Raw genomic sequence first — 19,122 nt, 5'->3', positions numbered from 1 at the left:
GAATGTTAATGTTGCTCCATGTCTGCTGGATGTGTAAATACACAACTATTTGCTAGCATGTTGGCCATAACAACTTTAAAATATGATAATATGTCAGTGTTAGGTTTTTGGCTCATTGTGCTGCCACCAAGTGGCTAAAAACAATTGTTGCACATTTAAATACAATTTTGATGTACTTGTGCTTTTTTATGCTGCTTTACTTTTACTTCACCACATTTCAAGAAGAAATATTGTACTTTTTACTGTACTAGATCTATATTTATCAGTTATTTTTTCAAATAACATTTTTCATCTAGAACATACTTTATGATCATCTTATAAAATATGAGTATGATGTATTGTTGTAGATTAAATTAAGTAGCTTAATTTGAATAAATTCTACCTTCGACTAGCAGCTACAACATCAAAATGCTGTGGACACATTCATCTGTATTCTGCATGAGTGCTACTACTTTTTATACTTTTTGTACAGTTTGCTATTAACATTTCTATTATTATATATTAATACTACATTAATACATCTGTACATTTGAATAGAGAACTTTAACTTGTAAAGTAATGTAATATTCTTGTATTGGTACATTGGTACATCTTACACCACTGCATTTTGACTATGTCTCTCTGCCCATAATCATGGTAACAGGAACCCACTTACACTCACTATACCCACTTTTACGTCTAATACGTCTTAATTTTGTAAATGTAAAAAAATTATAGCAATCGGTATAAACTTCTAGTAAATTAAAGATATTCTTAATGGAAAAGGAGGAAAACGATTAATCTATACAGAGTTAATAGATTGTCTGTCCATTTCTTTGAATGTAATATTCATGAAAGCATACATGCAGAAAATCAGTAGTTTTCCCTCTCCTGTCAATTAGCAGCAGTAATAAGTGTTTTGACCGCAGTTGTGATTCCAGGAAACAATTTGCTTCCAAAATAAAAGCATAAAATCTGTCATTCGTGAAAAACTGTGGGGCCTTTAGCCTACAGAGCTACAAATACTGTCTCGAAATATACTCCTAGTTACGTAATGAGATCTTTATGTTACATATGGAGTATAACTCTAACTGTAAAATACACCGCCTGCGAAGAAATGACAAGTTGCTTTCTTGAGTAAAGTTTTATTCTGAAGGCAGTGGCAGGAAGTCCTTTTAGTTGTAATGGAGCTGACTTGTCACCGGTGTGCTCTGACCATCACAGCTGCTCCTCTCTGCCTGCACAGCAGCGCCTGTTCTTCTCACTGATGGATTAACCTGGAACTCTCTTACTACATCAACACAGGTCAGTGCTCACTCATATTTACTCTGAAGAAGGACAATTAGTATATTAGTATATGTTTTTATTAACCTCCAAATAATTCAAATACTGTAGTTGAAATACCCAAAAAAGTTATCAAACTAATTACCAATTAACTGGCGGTTATTGATAAAGATAATATTCAGCTTGCAATATCAGTCTCGTAACACTATCATTATTATTATTATTACAGTGTATAAAAATAGTAGTGAGTGGTAGTTATTGTAGCAGCAGCAACTGCTTTATGTGTATTGCCCTTTAAGTACATAGGTTTAATTCAAAACAAAAGTACTACTGCTAGTAGTGTAGTGGTGTTGTGGTAATAGCGCCTTAGTGGAAGTAAGTCCCCATGTTTAGTATTTGTAAATACTGCTTATAAATGCTAAATTGTGGGACATAAAGTAAAGTGGTAGCATATTGGTAGTAACAGGAGTAGTTGGTACTAATAGTAGTAGCAGCAGTAATAATAGTAGTAGTGGTAGTAATTGGATAATAGGCGTTAAAATCTTCTATTACTGTATATGTAATGTCATATATATTGTGATATAATGCATTGTCTAGGAAATCAATTGATAAATTGTTAATGGATAAAACAACCAGACAGGAATGTGTTTTAGGCTAATCCAGCAAATGAAAAACCAGGCATCATCATCATTATACCAAAATCATGTAAAAATTCATTATTGCTACAAAGTGTTCCTGCTCACTGATTTGCAGTATTGCCAACAATGGTCCAACTCAACCAGAGATACTAAAAGGACTAGACAGTCTAGACAGTTTATATCATCATATCTCCCAACACTCAATCCACAGTTGTGATTATGAAAGTGAGGACAGACTTGTGTTACCTCTGTGCCTGCACACTGAACATTATATTACCATCATCATGCACTGCATGCTGATGGAATGCAGCTGTTGCATGTCTAAGCTGTCGTTGCAGTCTGTCTCCCTCTTGTGTTAATACAAATCCTTGCAAGCCTCTGTTACTCGACTGAGTGTGGATTTAAATGCTGCTGTGTGTCAGGTATCAAACAACAGATGCTGTTCATGATGAAGTCACATGGAAGAATGTTTTACCCATAATGCTGCTATATTCTTCCTCTCTTCTTTAGACAGGCTGAGCAGCTGGATTGAACAATGTCTGTGCAGTGGCTCCTGAAGGTTTTGATCCTCATTCTGGCTCTGTCAAGTCCAACCACATGCCAAAGAAGAAGGAAGAAAGGACAGAGAGATGATAACCAGGTCACTGTTAATGAGGCAAAAGGTAAGAGCTTATCTTTCACAGGGCTTGTGTTGTACATCCACCTGCACAGCTTCACAGCTCTCCATGTGTCATTGATAAAGTCTGAAGAAAGCATCATAATCTCTACTTGATAAAGTCTAACATCATATCTAAACTGAAAGCCTTGTGTTTTAAGTGTTAAGATCAGTTGGGGGTTCATGTCCCTATAAATGTACTATCCTGCCTATTTGATTTACAAAAAATGTTTTATAATTTTTAATGTTCAGTATTCATATGAAGGTTGTTTTGACAGTCTTTCTTGTTAATTCGGTTGTAAACTGGTCATGAAGTGAAATGAAAATGAGGCTATGCCGTAAAGCAGTTACCAAGATTTGAAGTCTATAGCTCTGCCTCATGTTTACCCCTCAGGCAGCATGAATTTGTTCATTAAATTTCATGTCAATCTGCCAATCAGATTTAGATATTTCTTGCATACAACTTGAAAATTTGTTCTTGCAATGGCTCTAGAGGTATAGTCATTGGGTTCAACATTAGGGTTAATCCTCTGGGCACCACCAATATTTACAGCCAATGTCATGTAACTCCATTCATTAGTTTTCAAGATACCTTGATGGAAATGTTTATCAAAGAGTATTTTCACCTGATGGTAGAGTTGGATGAAAGGTCAGAGGTTTACCAGAATCATTAGGAATCATTCACATTTTGTGGCTATCTGGTCAGTAGTATGTACATAGAACGTAGTATGTACACTGGTCAGTAGTACAATATGTACATGTACATCTTGCTCTGGTTGGACGGACCAACTGACATTACCATCCCGGCTTTGGTAAGGCAAAAACCATGCAGATATCTTACATACAACCTACTGTGCCACTGAGCCAACTGTTTGACTTCTTTCTAAATGGTTGCTGTTGGTATGCCTGCTGTGTTTTGCTTCCTGCCTAGTTCTCATCTGCCCGGTGGAGATCATGTTCATAGTGGACAGTTCAGAGAACGCCAAAGCTCTGCTGTTTGAACAACAGAAGGCGTTCGTCCTGCGCTTCAGTACCAAGCTCATGCAGCTCCACTCGGCCGGCTGGCGCCTGCGGCTCCGCCTGGCCGCTCTGCAGTACAGTAGCACCGTATCTGTAGAGCACAACTTCAGAGACTGGCAGGACCTAGACGTCTTCCAGAGCCGGGTGGCCTCAATGACCTTCATCGGCCACGGCACCTACTCTGCCTACGCCATCACCAATGCCACCCAGGTGTTCAGCCGTGAGACGTCCTCCAGCAGCCTGAGGGTGGCGCTGTTGATGATGGATGGAACGGACCACCCTCGCAGCCCCAGCACTGTGACGGCCGCTGCTGAGGCTAAACAGCACAACATCAAGGTGTTCACTATAAGACTGTCAGGCCTACCCAGGGAAGGTCCCATGGGTGCAAAGCTGCGCTCCATTGCCAGTGCCCCCCCACAGCAACACGTCTTCAGCCTCACAGACAGCCAGCTGGACGACAAACTCTACAATGAACTGGTCAGTGATTGTAGGTTGCACTAGTGTAATAGTCTGCTCATTGGGTTGACTTTGGACTAAAGTTTCACTGATTCTGTGTGAAAATAATGCTGCTGCAGCCACAAAAATACCCACATTAATTAAGAAAAAGATGATCAGAAAGATTGTAGAATAAGCAGGTTAAACAGATGAAATGAAAATACTTCCTGAAAACAATTAAAATATATGATAATATGGACATGTCGTATACTGAGAGTGTGGATACTCGACTGGTAAGTGTGAGGTTGGTATATTGGAGCAGCAGGTAGCGACACCACAAAGAGTTCCAATAAAAAATGAAGGATTGTGCAGCAAAAAAAAGCAAAAGTAAACGGTGTAAACATAGAAAGAGAAATTGCTAATATTCTTTGAGTTAGGAAATACATGTTTTTTGGGCCTTAAAGGAACATTTTGGAAAATACACAAGAGTTAGATGAGAAGATTGAATCCACTCTCACATTTGTCCATTCATTATAAGTAGACAGCCAGCAGCTTGGTTAGCCTAAACTGTAGTGTAAAAACGACACGATGAGGTGTTTTTGAATGGATTCAACAACAAGATATAATTTGTTGATTAGTGAGCTTTAGTTGGATTTTTGTTTCCGTTGGACAGAGCCAGGCTAGCTATTTCCTCCTGTTTCCATTCTTTGTGCTAAGCTAGGCTAACTGGCTGCTGGTTGTGGCCAGACAGACAGTAAAAGTGGTATTGAACTCATGGAACTGTCTGCCAGAAAGCGAGTAAGTGTATTTCTCAAAACGTATACCTACTTCTTTAAGGATAACCTCATTGTGCTTTGATGCAATACTTGTTATGAATGTAACAGGCCTTTTTTGCACAGGACATTTTGACATGTCACATAAGGAAAAGCAGAAACACAAGTGACAAAATGAATGATGGCTGAATTCCATTTAGCTGCTTCAGTTTCAGGGCCCTGGTATTGTGCATAATGACTCATTGTCACACTGTCATGACTTACTGGAACACCTGAATATAACAGAGCCATCGTTAATGTTATTAACAACACTATTATGACAAATCAAACTGTCTGCTGTGAAAAAGACCTATTTAAACTATTTGTTTACAGTGAAAACTCCACAGAGTATCTTAAAATATGAATCACTGAATATAAACATTGAATTCTTCTTAAGTTTTAAAACTTGATCGAGGTAATTGATGGATAATTCTTCCTTTGTTCTCTCTTCTCTTTAGCATACAATTGTTCTAACTGGGGTAAGTATTATGAGATTGATTGAAAATATTATCCCTGTGATTATTTATCTGTTGTTTTGTTGACTTTGGTTCATATTTTGCCTTTACTTAGTGCCCACAGCCAAAGACCTGCATGTGTGAGAGGGGGGAGAGGGGTCACCCTGGAAGCCCAGTGAGTAATATATTGTTCATTTGAATCATCCTTTTCTGTTATTTCGGTCTCTCTGCTGATATCACACACACATCTAACACTCTGTGTTAGAATCAATTTTCCAAAAATATAAATATACTGTATAAATGACCACATGTTACTCAATTCAAAAGTCATATTCAAGTCATACTTTACTCACCACTCCCATAATGCACATTACTATTAAATTTGTATGTATATGTATTGTGTTTCTGTGACTGACTTAAATTGTATCATTGGGTCAAGATGGTCTGTTTACAGTGAATGATGAGCAAACCAAACATTTCGTGCTCATCATTTTACTGGTTAACAAGACTTAAGTCTGAAGCCCCTCTACTGGCCACGGGAGGCTGGAATTTCTCATCACACCATGCAATGTATAAGTAAGTTTTTCTTGAGGTTTGTGCTAGAGAGAGAACAACGGGGTCCTGTCTGGCTTGAATTATCTTCCTATCAGATTATGAGATTTATTGTGTGTAATCAAGACATTTTGATCCAATGATGGTGTTAGAAGCAAGTTCCGAGGGTCAGCAGAAACAGTAGCTATCATCTAAGTATGAACAATTATACCAAATATATCAACATTATGAATCTCTTGCAGACCTTAATTTACTCAAATGACAATTTTCAAGAAATGTCTATAAACTGACAATAGCTACTATAAGCAATTAGATGTAACCAGTTGTTTGGCCAACCAATCAGCCAACAGCCTAGTATGTTTAATTGGTCCTACTGTAATTAAACTGGTCAAACAAAATCAGCAGTGAGCCAACATAAAAAAGTGAATCACATCACTGATATATAAAAAGGTAAATCTGATTACCTTTGACCTTTTTTTTTTTTGTCAGAGCTTTCAATCATAAACTATGTGGATATAGATGTGTATCAGATTTCATTGCAGATTTTGCTATCAGTTGTTGGATATCTTGCTTTGGACCAAAGTGTTAGAAAGGCAGCCAGACCAATATTGCCATCCGTAGACCATGCTAATAGCTGACTAGCCGCTACATTCACCCATAGAAAGTCAACTTTTCTACACCTTCTCACCAAAGTAGTGAGAATAAGCTACTGTACTATTTTGGCCTGAAATCCTGCAGACTTTTGGGTAATGATGGCACTTTCCTCTGCCTTTTATGGAAAAAGTAACAATATTTCTATACTGCCCAGTTGTGCTAGTGTCTGCTGGCTTCAGGTTAACAGGCACTTCCTCAGCCACACAGAGCCCAGTAAGCCCCACACAGTGCTTTGTTATCCCTGGTTAGCCAGGCATTCTCCCAGCCTCAGCACCCGGGCTGCTGGCCTCCACCAGCAGGTGCATCTGGCCTGCATCCAAAACACTACAGGGAAAAGATGTGAAAGAGCAGGAAATGTTTCCCACAATGCAAGTGTATCAGGTGGCGAGAGGGCCAGCTGAAGGGGCTGTTTTCACTGGCAGCAGTACTGAAGAGAGGCCACTGAAAAGAAGCAAAGGTCAAGGATGGAAGATTAAACATGAACAAACAGACAGGCTGCGATGATCTGAGAAACTGCTGCACTGAGGTGGAGGTTTGTGTTGTACAGGGGTTACAGACAGGTCGCACTGAAAATGCCCTACCTCACCTTTCACTATACACACAAACAGTCAAAACTAAAAAGGGGCCCAAATATTCTCATTCTGCACAATCTCTCCCTTTACTTTCATCTAGGGGAAGCCAGGCGAGCCAGGGACTGATGGAGCTCCAGGTCCAAAAGGATCTCGTGTAAGTCTCTATTGTCTCTGTAATCCACCTCTGGTAACAGAAAGAATCCATGAAGTGTCTTTTGATGTGCTGTTTTGTCTGGGCTCGGTCACTGTAGGGGGAACCAGGCATTAATGGACGTCCAGGAATGGAGGGCCTTGAGGTAATAATCAAATATTTTCTCTCATCCATTTCTCTCCCCAAACCCTTTTACAGGTCCCAAAACTTCCATGACCCCCCGGCAATTATAATTTTCAAGCTACCATGTGAATTTATCTATGGCATACTGAAAGCAGCTTCAGCTGTATTATATTGACCCTTTCATCAAAACGGTCTGCCATTAAAAGGAGTAAATAGTGGAGTATAGTAGGAAGTGGTCATACTGGCCAATTCACCAGACAAAAGTAACTTTCAAGTCTTGTTTTTTAGTTATTCTGGATGATTATATACCCTTTTCAGGTTTCAGGTCATGTCTGTTTCACATTTGAAAAAATAATTTTTTGATATGAAACATCAGTATCAATCTCATATCTGTGTGTTAAATTCAGAGCTGGAGTCAGGTTATTCCACACATTTTTCTTCCTTGTCAAAGCAATTTACCACATTGCAAATGAACTGAGATTCAGGTGTGTTATGCTAGTAGTGGCTAATGTAGCCAGGAGATGCAAGCCATCAGCAGAGATGAAGAGCAGGCTACAGAGGTCTGGTTACCTCACTTCTTTCAGATTTTTTTCATTTTCAAACTTGTAGTCTTCAACCCCAACCAACACTGACTATTGACTCACTCACTTGAAGCAATTTATCAGATTTCACACAGCTACCTCTGGAGACACAAAAGACTTTATACTACTTTTTCACATTCAGATAAAACTGTAATGTGACTGTCCAAAGTATCTCAACATATTTCCAGACTACAAGGTTAGCTATAACAGCTGTTTCTCTGCTAGCTTGTCAGTTTTAAAAGCAGTGGCTACAAACTAGATGTTGACAAGGTTTGGAACATTCGGCATTGTTATTGTTTACAAAATGAAGTCATCTGTAGAAATTTTGATGAATTTGACACATTTTCTAGAATATGAAACAGTTATCAATATATCACGCTTTGAAATCTCTTGTGCAGCCATGTGCATTGTGTTGATATTTGTTGATTGAGGCATGAAGTGTTGGTGGACAGTCAGCTGTCTGACTTAAGTTTGGGAAAATATTAAATATTTAAATATTATTAAAATATTGAACCATTCCCTTTTCATAGGGTCGACCTGGCAGTAAAGGAGAAAAGGTATGCATTTTTACTATCATTCTTTTTAATTATAATTTTTATGTATGATGACTGCCAAACCCATGCAAATATAATAAATATGCAAATTCTTCAGCATATAAAATAAAGCATCTCTTCTCTATTTTTGTACATTTTAATGATCTCTGTGATTAGGACATATTCTATACAATCTTGTGAATACAAATGTAGCTAGTTAGTCCTAATTTCAGTGCAATAAAGCCTACATGTCAGACAGCAATTAAAGTGATGTATGATTGAAGCCTAACTTACCTGTGTCCTCACTGCTTGTATTTCTAGGGAGAAGGTGGTGAATGTGGTCCACCTGGTAAAAAGGGAGAGCAGGTAGGTTTTATGAATGTGTTTATTTTTTAAATTGCTCTATAGACTGTTTGCTGTGGCCACATGGTGTATTATCAGTGATACTGTATTTTCTTTCCTAAGGGTACAGATGGACCTTCTGGCCCCAGAGGCCCCAGAGGAGAGCAGGTGAAGTTTTTAACTCATCTTTTTATATCTTGAGCCAATAGTCTTTGCACATAGTGCATATATGAATGGCTGGGCAGTACATTTATATTCCGTTATAAAAAGAGCCTCAGTTGATGGTGGTTTAGGCTATGTTCACAGTACAACTGAAAGCGTCTATGTTTTTATTTATCCTCTTACATGGGACACATAGGACACATTTCTGGTGTAATCTTGGTATCCAATCTCATCAACATGAATTATGTTATACAAATCTTGCAACATACAGAATATGTTGGAATTGGAACTTTAACTCAGATTAAAATTGTTTATCATTGACAAACTGTAAATCTCTATAATTCATCTTAGACAACTGTCATAATTCTGGTACTGCAGTAACGTGGCTGAACTAACATTTACATGGAAGACAATGAGACATAACAATGGAAAGAAAGCCTACATAAGCAACTTGAATGGAATGCAGTTATAACTCAGAGCTTAACTGTAACCAAAGTTTTTTGTTACTCTTCATTTCATTTGACAATGCTCTAACTAAATAATAAATAAAGCTAACTAAAGGTATAAACAAATGTAACAAATGAACTAGTAAGTAATTGATGAAATACTTCATCATTTTGGTAAGAACACATGAAAATACTGATATCATCTAATCTCATGTCATGTGTGTTAAGTACAGAGCTGGAGTCAGGACATGGTTAGTCTAGACTGGAGGCAGGGGGAAACAGCCAGCCTGACTCTGTGCAGACTTCAAAATAACACCAACCAACACGTCTTAAGCTCACTAATTAACACATATCTCATTTTTAAAATCTGCACACAAACAGAAATGAAGGAAGATAAAATCAAATTGTGATTTTGGGGAAAGTTACATGATGGAACTAATTTCTTGCTGAACAGCAGCTGGGTGGAGTGCACAGCTTCCCAAAATCTGGTCATGCTGAGTTTGTCACGTTTGGCTCCATCATGCCTGTACGGAGACTAAAACCAAACCTGAATTCACTGACTGTATCTGGCAACCAACGCTATAGCCAGAGCTACTGCACAGAAGTGCTGGGCAAATGGATCAACTGTTGTTAGTAAAGAAATAGTTCCAGCAAGTAACTTTTTACAAGACCAGATATTGGCATTTTTACATTCTGTTTGAGTATTAAGTAATAAGGGTATTAACTATGTTGAAATGTGAGCGTGAACTATGAATCATGTTTTATAATCTCTTAAAGTAGTGGACAAGAATTTCATGTGATCTATTTTAACAGTAGATGCGTGGCATTTTTCAGCTGACAACCCTCACTGTCACCATCTGCACTACATCTATGAAACAAATTCTTCCATTCAATAACCGAAGATATGTCTGTATGAGCCTTCATACCTGAATGGGTGTGTGGTCAAATTGAAAGATTCCTGTGTCCATCCACATCCGTGCTGAAACAATCAGTGCTGTGCTGAGAGCCACACACTCTGAGTCCATCTCCTGCTCTGCACTTGTGGAATGTGAGCTGCGGATTAGGTCTTATCCCCCTCCTAATGTAGCCTTTCTAAAGCGGGGAATTCAAGCTTGCAATGTTTGGTTGTAGTCTTTGAGCAGACCTTGTCCCAGAGGATTAGCATTTGGGCACATGTTATCCATTCCCTCTCTCCTTAAATGCTTGTTGCCCCCTTCAGCATCGGTAGAACAACAGCAGCCACCGTCAGAGTGTGATTAGATTTCACGTCCTTCTGATCTGTCTCCAGTTCCCATGAAATGTATACACACACTGTCAAACGTTTATTCATACACCTGTCATATCAAAGTATTCACCATCAAAATATTAGTATCCTAAAACTATTTCCCTGTCATTTATATCTCTATCTCCCATTAACTACAAATCACATATTTTACATTCCTTCTGACCATTTTCTGAAGCATGCTGTTGCCTGGAGCTGCAGTACAAAAGCCCAATCTGGTTCCGGCCTGTCCATGAAAAGCAGTAGAGGGATCATATTCATTAAAGTGTGACTCTCAAGTGATCCTATGATTAATCATTTCTAAACTTAAAGAGGAACAGTCAATCAGGCATAAGGACAAATTAACCTCTGCACCTCTGATAAAATGTGGTATAACGTTCTATCAGATTTGCATTTGGAGATAACAGCTGACAAGAAAGCAGCAGCTGCAAATAGGCTAAGATGACCCAATTCAGAATTATACATTTTGCCTCAGATTACATATTATCCATCATGACCAATGTAATATTAAACAGTAATTGCAAAATATGTCTCAGAGGGTACACGCCCTCTTCTGTTTCTCTTCTGCCACCATCAGGCTACTATTAATCAACTTTAGAGACCGTCTGAGCTCTCATAAATTTAAAAGCATTTTAAGTCAAAAGAAACATGATAAATGACTTTTATGCTAAAGTGAAGCATTTTTACTTTCTCTATAACTTAAGTCCAAATTTTCACTTTTAGCAGTTTGATAAATACAGGCCCAATTTTCGAATAGAATGGGCAGGTTTGAAGAGACATACCCTCACACACACCCTGACCACAAGATGCAAACCACAGCTCTCTGCTAATACAACTGGATGCAAGTACACTTTATCTTGAGATGGTTAATTTGGGTTCTATATAGCTGGTAAGACAATAACATTTGTTTGATTTATTTTGATTTTGATCATTCTACATCTCTCAAAGAAAACCTGGACATGAATGTAATGTAAACCATTTTATACATTAACCTGTTTATTTACTGTTACACCAATAGTCCTACTTCAACTACAGGAATGAATACTTAATTAGTTCAATAAAAAAGCATGCAAGCAAGCTATAAGCAGTACGAGCTGAATGACTGAGTAGATGAAGCATTAAATACTGTTGACCATTAGCCAATCACTGCATGGTGGTTAAATACACAAGATTAATTGAAGTGATTAAGAAAAAAAAACAACTCAGTTTTAAATAAATAAGACTACACATCTGTTCCTTTCCTAACTTACTCTAAACTTTTACAACTCAAGGCTGTCTCACAAAGGTCAAACAGGTCAGAAAAATGGTGAGAAGAAGATGAAAAATGTCTTCTAAGGTGGTAATGGATATAACGTGGCCAAAAAGTAAGCACTGAAAAGGAAAACACACATACAAAATATTGACATAACTCAAACTCACAAATAAGCTTAAACAAAAGTATTTTATATGTTGTATTTAAAGTTGTATTAATTAAAATATCAAATGAATTGTATGATAATATGTTATAAATTGAATTGTAAAAAATGTATGAAATTGTGTTTTAGATAATTGACTGTCAATGATCTAACAGTCATCTAGACAGTCATTTCACTTGATGACTTTGGAATTTGATGTTAGTTACATAAATGATTAATGCACTGCTTTATTTTTTTATATAAAGTTGAATTTGTGTGGATTCTTGACAGCTAAGCATAGAATTTTGTGTCTTGTGAGTTTCATGTGGAGCAGACAGCGATGACACTGTGGTCACACCCCTCTTAGATTCCAGCAGGGGGCAGTCACAGCTCAGCAGCCAGTGCCACACACACACACACACACACACACACACACACACACACGCACGCATACACACACACACACACACGCACGCATACACACACACACACACACACACACACACACACATGCACGCATACACACACACACGCTTGCACTCCAATGTTCCACATGTCAAAGATGTCTGTCATGTATGGTCGACAGTTAAATGAAAACATGCTCAGCCCGAGCTTCAGCTTGTTCAAACATATTGTTATTGAGCAGTTTGGTACATATAAAGAAAACAATGAATCAGTAATTGCTCAGTTCAATAGTTACAAAGCGTGTGTTACTCTGGTATCCACTTTGCAATTAGTATGTAAGAAAATGTAATTGTAATAACAAAAAAAAAAAAAAAAACTGAGGAGGTTCACAGTTCATTTAGATGAGCCAAGGATAGTCGTTTTGGTTTTAGATTAGAGGAAATTACTTTAAAGATAACAAGGGCAAAACTTATCCCAACAACTAAAAATGATGTGCATGTTCTTCCCAAGAAATATGAGCCCAGTTGGCCAGATGGAGGCGCTGTAATTAAAGCCCAAAATCTTCGAAAGGAAATTACAAGGTGCTACATCCAACATGAAAGTTTTAAAATGTACTTATTAGTTTACACTAGTTTGCTACCACAGCTTTATATTATGAGGATATTAAAATGCATTTGCTTTTTAGATTACCATTTTGGAAGTAAGTTTAAGCTTAGTTTACCGATTGGTCAGCTGATCTGACGGGACAGTAAACAGGCAGGCTGTTGTTGTAATAAAGCAGATCAGGAAAACTGCCTGTGGAACAGGAATGAAAACACCAACAGCAGCTGATCAAATTTATTCATAAAATAAAAATTACTGAATCATGATTCAATCACAAAAAACACTCTTGTGGCTTGATTATTTTTCTTCATGAGCCAAAAGGCTTCTCCTTTCTTTTATGTTTCAGTACATCTCAGCTCCTTCAGCTGTGTGTCTCCTATAAAATCATCCTGAGCCTGAAAAGAACATCAGACTGTCACAAACTAAATAAGCAAAATTTTACTTAAACACATTCTGAAGGCTGCAGCTGTTTTTATTGCTCCTTTACGTTGGTTCTGTTCTTTCAGTATTTATTGGGTTTAAATTGTCTATTTGTGCCTTATTCTGTGATAGACAGACGCTGCTATAGATCTATAATCAAATGATAAAACATTAAAGCAATTATCAGGTGTTTTCCATACAGCTATCAATATGTAGAAAATATTAAGTAACAGTGTAAAGTGTTAATTAATTGTATGAATGAATTTTAAGTTTAAACTGTTACTTAATAAGTTCTACGTATTGAGAGCTGACTTCTACATATTTGACAGTTGAGGTGATGTGCATCGTACGTAGTTGTCGTCCCCTCAAAATGACGCTGGAGTGAGTGAGGACGTCCAATCTGATGAATTCTCTTCCTTGTATCTCTCTCTCATTCTAACTGAGAGGAGCTGAGACACGAGGAAGAGACGCAAGTGAGGGAAGCGAGGAGACACGTTAGCATAATGAAAAGCAACCTGTGACATCAGAGCTCACTCACTCTGTGTGTCTCTGTGCTGCTCAGGCTGCTGCTGACAGGATTTTCAGGATGAAATGATGGTCTGAAATTCACCAAAATATCAGTTGGACGAGCTGTGACTAAATTAGCTTATAAATAATGTTTTAATGATCCATTCGTGGAAAAAGGGATAGATGGCATTAAATAGTAAATATTTCTCCCACTTATTTCAAAGATGAATGTTTGGATTGATAACAGAACATTTTTATCAACCAAGCTCAGCTGTTTCTGACACTGTGGTTCTTCTTTAAAAAGGACCTGATGTCTTAATTTGCTTTTGGGAGGAATTTTCACCAGCAGTATAAGGTTGTTTAACTAAATGACATATCTGAGCAATGATCACAAATTAGCTAAAAACACCTAACACCTGAAATTTAAATATGATGTTAGTTTTGTCCGATGAAAATGGTTTCAATTCTGTGACATTTGAAACGTAACTATAAATAGATACAAACCGCTAAAGATTCACCACTGTTCATCACCAACTCTACTACTAATGCCAGTCTGCAGCAAGTCAACAATGACAGTTTGAAGTTGAGGGTTGCCAGATCATCAAGTTGAGGGTCCCCATATCCCATTTTTTCACTCTGTAACATAATAACCTACGTTTTTACAGAAATCACAAAAACCTGGCATCTTCAGATAGATCTTACTGTTAACACTATGTGGAGTTAAAATGGCAAGATTGTTTGAGATTGGTAAAAATATTGGTGGGGACAATTCAGCAATAATCCCATACCCCCACCCCAAAAAATGCTAGACTAAAGGGTTACATTTTAAAACTAATAAAAAACTATGGCTTATTGCTTCAGTGAACTGGCATCTACCACATATGGGAGATTTATGCAATGATAGATTTCGTGTAGTTTTACTTTAAGATGATGGAGTCTGTGTTGCATTTTGAATTGAATTAAACAGTGTCTGGTTATGTCCTTCCTCCCATATATCACAGGGAATGGAGACACTAAGCCCATCGTCACTTTTTAATCTATAGCTGTCTGAAATTGTGCAAAAGTGGAAAGGTATGGTCCGTGTATATGTATATGTCTTCCACATTGTGTATACCAGCCTTGTTTTGTGTATTAAATGTCTCATCAATTGTAGGTGGAATGAAATTATAGTTATTGGCTATAGGAAGGGCTTAAGCTATTTATTAAAATATTTTTTATTTTTAAGATTGAAATGGGATTTAATTTGCTTCCAAATACAAAGTAAAGTCTTCAGTACGCGTGACGCTCTTCTTTTTCCATTATTAGCCAGTCAGGTGGTGGAAGAGTAGTGTCTAACCAAAATAAATATGTCTGAATGGATAAGACCCAGTAATAAAGCATAAAGTTTGGGAGGGACAGACCGCTGTTAGCTTTGATTTGTAAACATGTTTTCTTCCTATTTTATGGGTTTTGTAATTCCCTATAATTGGCATTATTATAGATTTAAATCATTTAGGAAAATGCTTTACAGAGGAATATTTTAAAATAAGTATATAATTTGGGGCCAGAAAATAATTTGAATTGCATTCATTTTACCAGTTAAAGAAATTGGTAGTGTCTAGTGGTAGTGTTTCAATTGAAGTCTGAAAAGTGACAGAAATATTTGTGTGTTGAATGAACAAAGACAGCTAGAGAGAGAAGTTCAAACCTTGCTTACTTCCTTCTCACCTCTGCACACCTGGACAATCACTGCAAGAAGTGGTTGTGAATGTTGGATTGTTGGTTTAACCCCAACCATTAAATCCTGAAAATGTAACCATGTGCACTTGGGTGGTCCAGTAGGAAATTTTCCTCCACAGGGAACAGGCTTCTATCCCTCCTGCTGTGTTAGTCAGAGTGGGAAGCCAGTGAGGGACCCCTCTGGTAATGACTAGTAAACCATTGTGTATCAGAGGAGACAATTGACAAAAAAGGTAGGATACGGGGATCTGACCATTCCAATCAAAAACAATTCCATTCCATTCCATTCTATTCCATTCCATCACAACAAAAGAAACAACACAAGCCTTGCATTACCTTTGTTTTAACTCTCAGATAAAGACAAATAAGATGAGTTAATAAGATATTAAGATATGCATACACATAGCTTATGATATATGTATCTTAAGCCCTAAAGACACCAAGGAAATCTACCATTTATTAATGTTTAAAACTGACACAGCTTTGTTTTTTTAATTAATTTTTGCGTCATTCATGCAATTTAATGGATAGCTGGCTTGTCCCTGTTCTGTACCTGTCTCAGGGAGCCAGAGGAGGAGCTGGAGACCAGGGTCCAGAGGGGCCACCAGGATCTAAAGTAAGAACATTGTCAATCAAGTCTCAAATACATCATGCAAATGTTCACAAGTTAAGTAAGTTCCTTTTTACTTCCCCCAAAAGGGTGACCGAGGACCGAGGGGTGCACCAGGACCTCCGGGAGATAACGGTGTTGGGTTCCCTGGTCCCAAAGTAAATTTAGATTTAGTTTGGTATTTGATAAAATAAGGGACATTTTCCTGCATATCTATTTGTTGGAGGCCAGTGTATGTCCTGTGTGTTCGTCAGTTTATCTGTGATCTGTAAACTATATTTTTCAGGGTGACAAGGGGAACCAAGGAAGACCAGGTCCGCCGGGGTCAATGGGTCTGGGTGAACCAGGGACGCCGGTGAGTTCACAAAATGTGAAACTACAGCTACTGACATATAATCATGGCATTTGAATCACATTACACATTTTGTCACTAGCCCAAAGTGATATTGAGTCATGGATATAGTTTCAGTTTGATCTGCTGAGATCTGCATCTCTGACAGTTTTGTCACCCATTCAGTACGATTGTGAATGAAAAAAATAATTTGAGGTGTTAAAGGCATAAAAAAAAAATTGAAAAACGAAACTGCTGTCATCAGAAACAGTGTTCAGATGACCCACAAACTGTGTAAATGGGATATTGTTGGTTTTTTTGAAAGACAAATGTACTGCTTTTTTAAAGGCACTTTTGTTGCATTGTACTGGGGTGGCAATCTATGTGGCTTAATACCACAACAGGTAAGATAAAATATGTTTTTTAAAATAAATTTGGATGACTTGACCCTTCAATCGATGTCACACAATAAAACTGCAGAATAGAGAAGTGCATTTGTGTGTGCACTAAACAATAGAGTGTTTCAACAATTCACCTTATTAAAGTCATATTAGTAAACTCTTAGTACAGTGATGACTAATGTAATATCTGTTAACTCAGTATTTCACATTGACTATTTCTGTGTTGATGTTAGGGACCAGCAGGGCCACCAGGGATGCAAGGATCTCCAGGGTTTCCAGGTGAGGGTCTCCCAGGGCCCAAGGTAAGTTCCAGGGCAAGATTGTTCACCATAATTAGCATATCTTTTTTTAAATGTACTAATAATAGTAGAAGAAAGACAAATACACCGGTGCAACTGCTGGTGACCTGTGACTCATTATTACTGGATTTTTAGTAAAGAGTGATAATATCATAAGGATTGTGGTTGTATGGTTTGGCTTTCTGTCCTCACTCCTAGTGCGTTTCTTCCAGGGCGACAGGGGGTATGAGGGTCCCAAGGGCAGCCGTGGACCTCCAGGAATCGGGTACAAAGGTGATAAGGTATGGTTAGGAGTTAAACGTGCCTGCGACATTCAGACAGTGAAAACCTGTGATGCTGTAAAGAATGACCTCTCTGGCCCCTCACCTGTCTGACCCTCAGGGAAACACAGGAGCCCCCGGGCTGCCAGGTTTGGTGGGCTTTCCAGGGGCAGGCATCCAAGGAGAAAAGGCAAGGCTAATGAAAATGTTAGGAATTTGCTTCTTCTAAATATCCTTTATTTTTGTAACCACATTTTAAATTCTGGTTTTCCTCTCTGGCTTTAGGGAGATCAAGGACCATCTGGGCCTCCTGGTCCCAGAGGACCTACTGGACTGGGTATAGTTGGACCAAAGGTTGGTAGCAGAGTGTCAGCAGAAAGTTGACTGTCTGGCTTTTCATAGGAATGAGTGACAATTTAAACAGGTATTAATTAATCTGTAACCTTTATCTGACATTCATAAGAAATATACGGACAACTTATAATACATCAAAATGCGATTATGTAACATTTAAAACAAGAAATAACATGCTTTCTCTCACATATTAAAAGTTGTATTAAGAAACAATAAAACACACTCTTGTTCACTTCAGTACTCTCAGATGTTTTGCTCTTGCAGCCTTACTAGATCTGGTATGACCAGTAGCTTGTGGTGGTTAGTGTTAGCTATGGTTAGCAAACTTAAGATATAATTGGGATTAGTCAGTTTGCTGTCTTTATGACTTTTCTATACTCAAGCTACTGTTACATGACATTTTAACATTGAAATAAATAAATCATTGTCATGTTGTGCTCACTATGGACTGGCATAAGAGACGCGTAGGAGAAAACCAGTTCTTGTTCTTTTGGTCTCCATGTGGTGTCTCTGTAGTAGTCATAGCACAGATGTGTAGTTGCATTTTTGAGGGGGCACACATCATATAGGCTCAAAATCCCCCTTTGCCATTATCCTGTAATTGTGGCAACAGTGGCTGCTGTTCAGCAAAAGTTACATAGACTTGCTTTAAAAATATTGAAATAATAATCTTGGCCTTCACAGGTACTGGGGATGGACCATAGAGGAGGCTCAGGCCCTCATTGATTCATTTAACACTCCCTACTACATATAATAAACACTAAAAAGTTTTCTCCATAGTGAGCAGTGAATTGAGATTTCAGATACTTATAATTTTGATAATTTTGTGCCATCAGTGACTGCTGTAATAGTAGTGGTAATTTATCCATCTAGCAAATGTGTATACACTCACCAGCCACTTCATTAGGAACACCTGTGCAGTCTAATGCAATCCAATACAACAGCTCTGCTATAAGTTCTACTTTTATGAAGCTTATATATTTTCAGTTTTTGTTGACATTGTCAGAGAGGGGATAATTCTACTTTATGTTTATTATTGAGGTGGTAGTGGGTGGTGGTGGTGTACTGGAGTGCCTTATATTGAATTGTGTTCCTTATATTGTCACCACTCCATTAACATACATGAGGGGGGCAGCTCGACCT

At 37.9% G+C, this 19,122-nt stretch overlaps 1 protein-coding gene across 1 annotated transcript in view; it reads left to right on the top strand.

Annotated features, from left to right (window-relative positions):
- Positions 1 to 1,682: 1,682 nt before the first annotated feature.
- col28a1a (collagen, type XXVIII, alpha 1a) overlaps positions 1,683 to 19,122 on the top strand; it is a 35,668-nt gene continuing 18,228 nt past the window's right edge. Inside the window, exons 1-16 of the mRNA XM_067611647.1 lie at positions 1,683 to 2,563; positions 3,488 to 4,053; positions 5,282 to 5,302; positions 5,394 to 5,453; positions 7,157 to 7,210; positions 7,308 to 7,352; positions 8,442 to 8,468; positions 8,766 to 8,810; positions 8,910 to 8,954; positions 16,287 to 16,340; positions 16,424 to 16,492; positions 16,621 to 16,689; positions 17,300 to 17,368; positions 17,578 to 17,646; positions 17,747 to 17,815; positions 17,911 to 17,979. Of these exons, the coding sequence (XP_067467748.1) occupies positions 2,437 to 2,563; positions 3,488 to 4,053; positions 5,282 to 5,302; positions 5,394 to 5,453; positions 7,157 to 7,210; positions 7,308 to 7,352; positions 8,442 to 8,468; positions 8,766 to 8,810; positions 8,910 to 8,954; positions 16,287 to 16,340; positions 16,424 to 16,492; positions 16,621 to 16,689; positions 17,300 to 17,368; positions 17,578 to 17,646; positions 17,747 to 17,815; positions 17,911 to 17,979 (1,458 nt within the window). The 5' untranslated portion in view covers positions 1,683 to 2,436. The remainder of the gene's footprint in view (positions 2,564 to 3,487; positions 4,054 to 5,281; positions 5,303 to 5,393; positions 5,454 to 7,156; positions 7,211 to 7,307; positions 7,353 to 8,441; positions 8,469 to 8,765; positions 8,811 to 8,909; positions 8,955 to 16,286; positions 16,341 to 16,423; positions 16,493 to 16,620; positions 16,690 to 17,299; positions 17,369 to 17,577; positions 17,647 to 17,746; positions 17,816 to 17,910; positions 17,980 to 19,122) is intronic.

The sequence above is a fragment of the Thunnus thynnus genome, chromosome 15, assembly GCF_963924715.1.
Source record: "Thunnus thynnus chromosome 15, fThuThy2.1, whole genome shotgun sequence".
In the NCBI taxonomy this organism is placed as follows: domain Eukaryota; kingdom Metazoa; phylum Chordata; class Actinopteri; order Scombriformes; family Scombridae; genus Thunnus; species Thunnus thynnus.
Note: the sequence above shows the minus strand (reverse complement) of the source record. Positions and strands in the feature narration are given on the sequence as shown.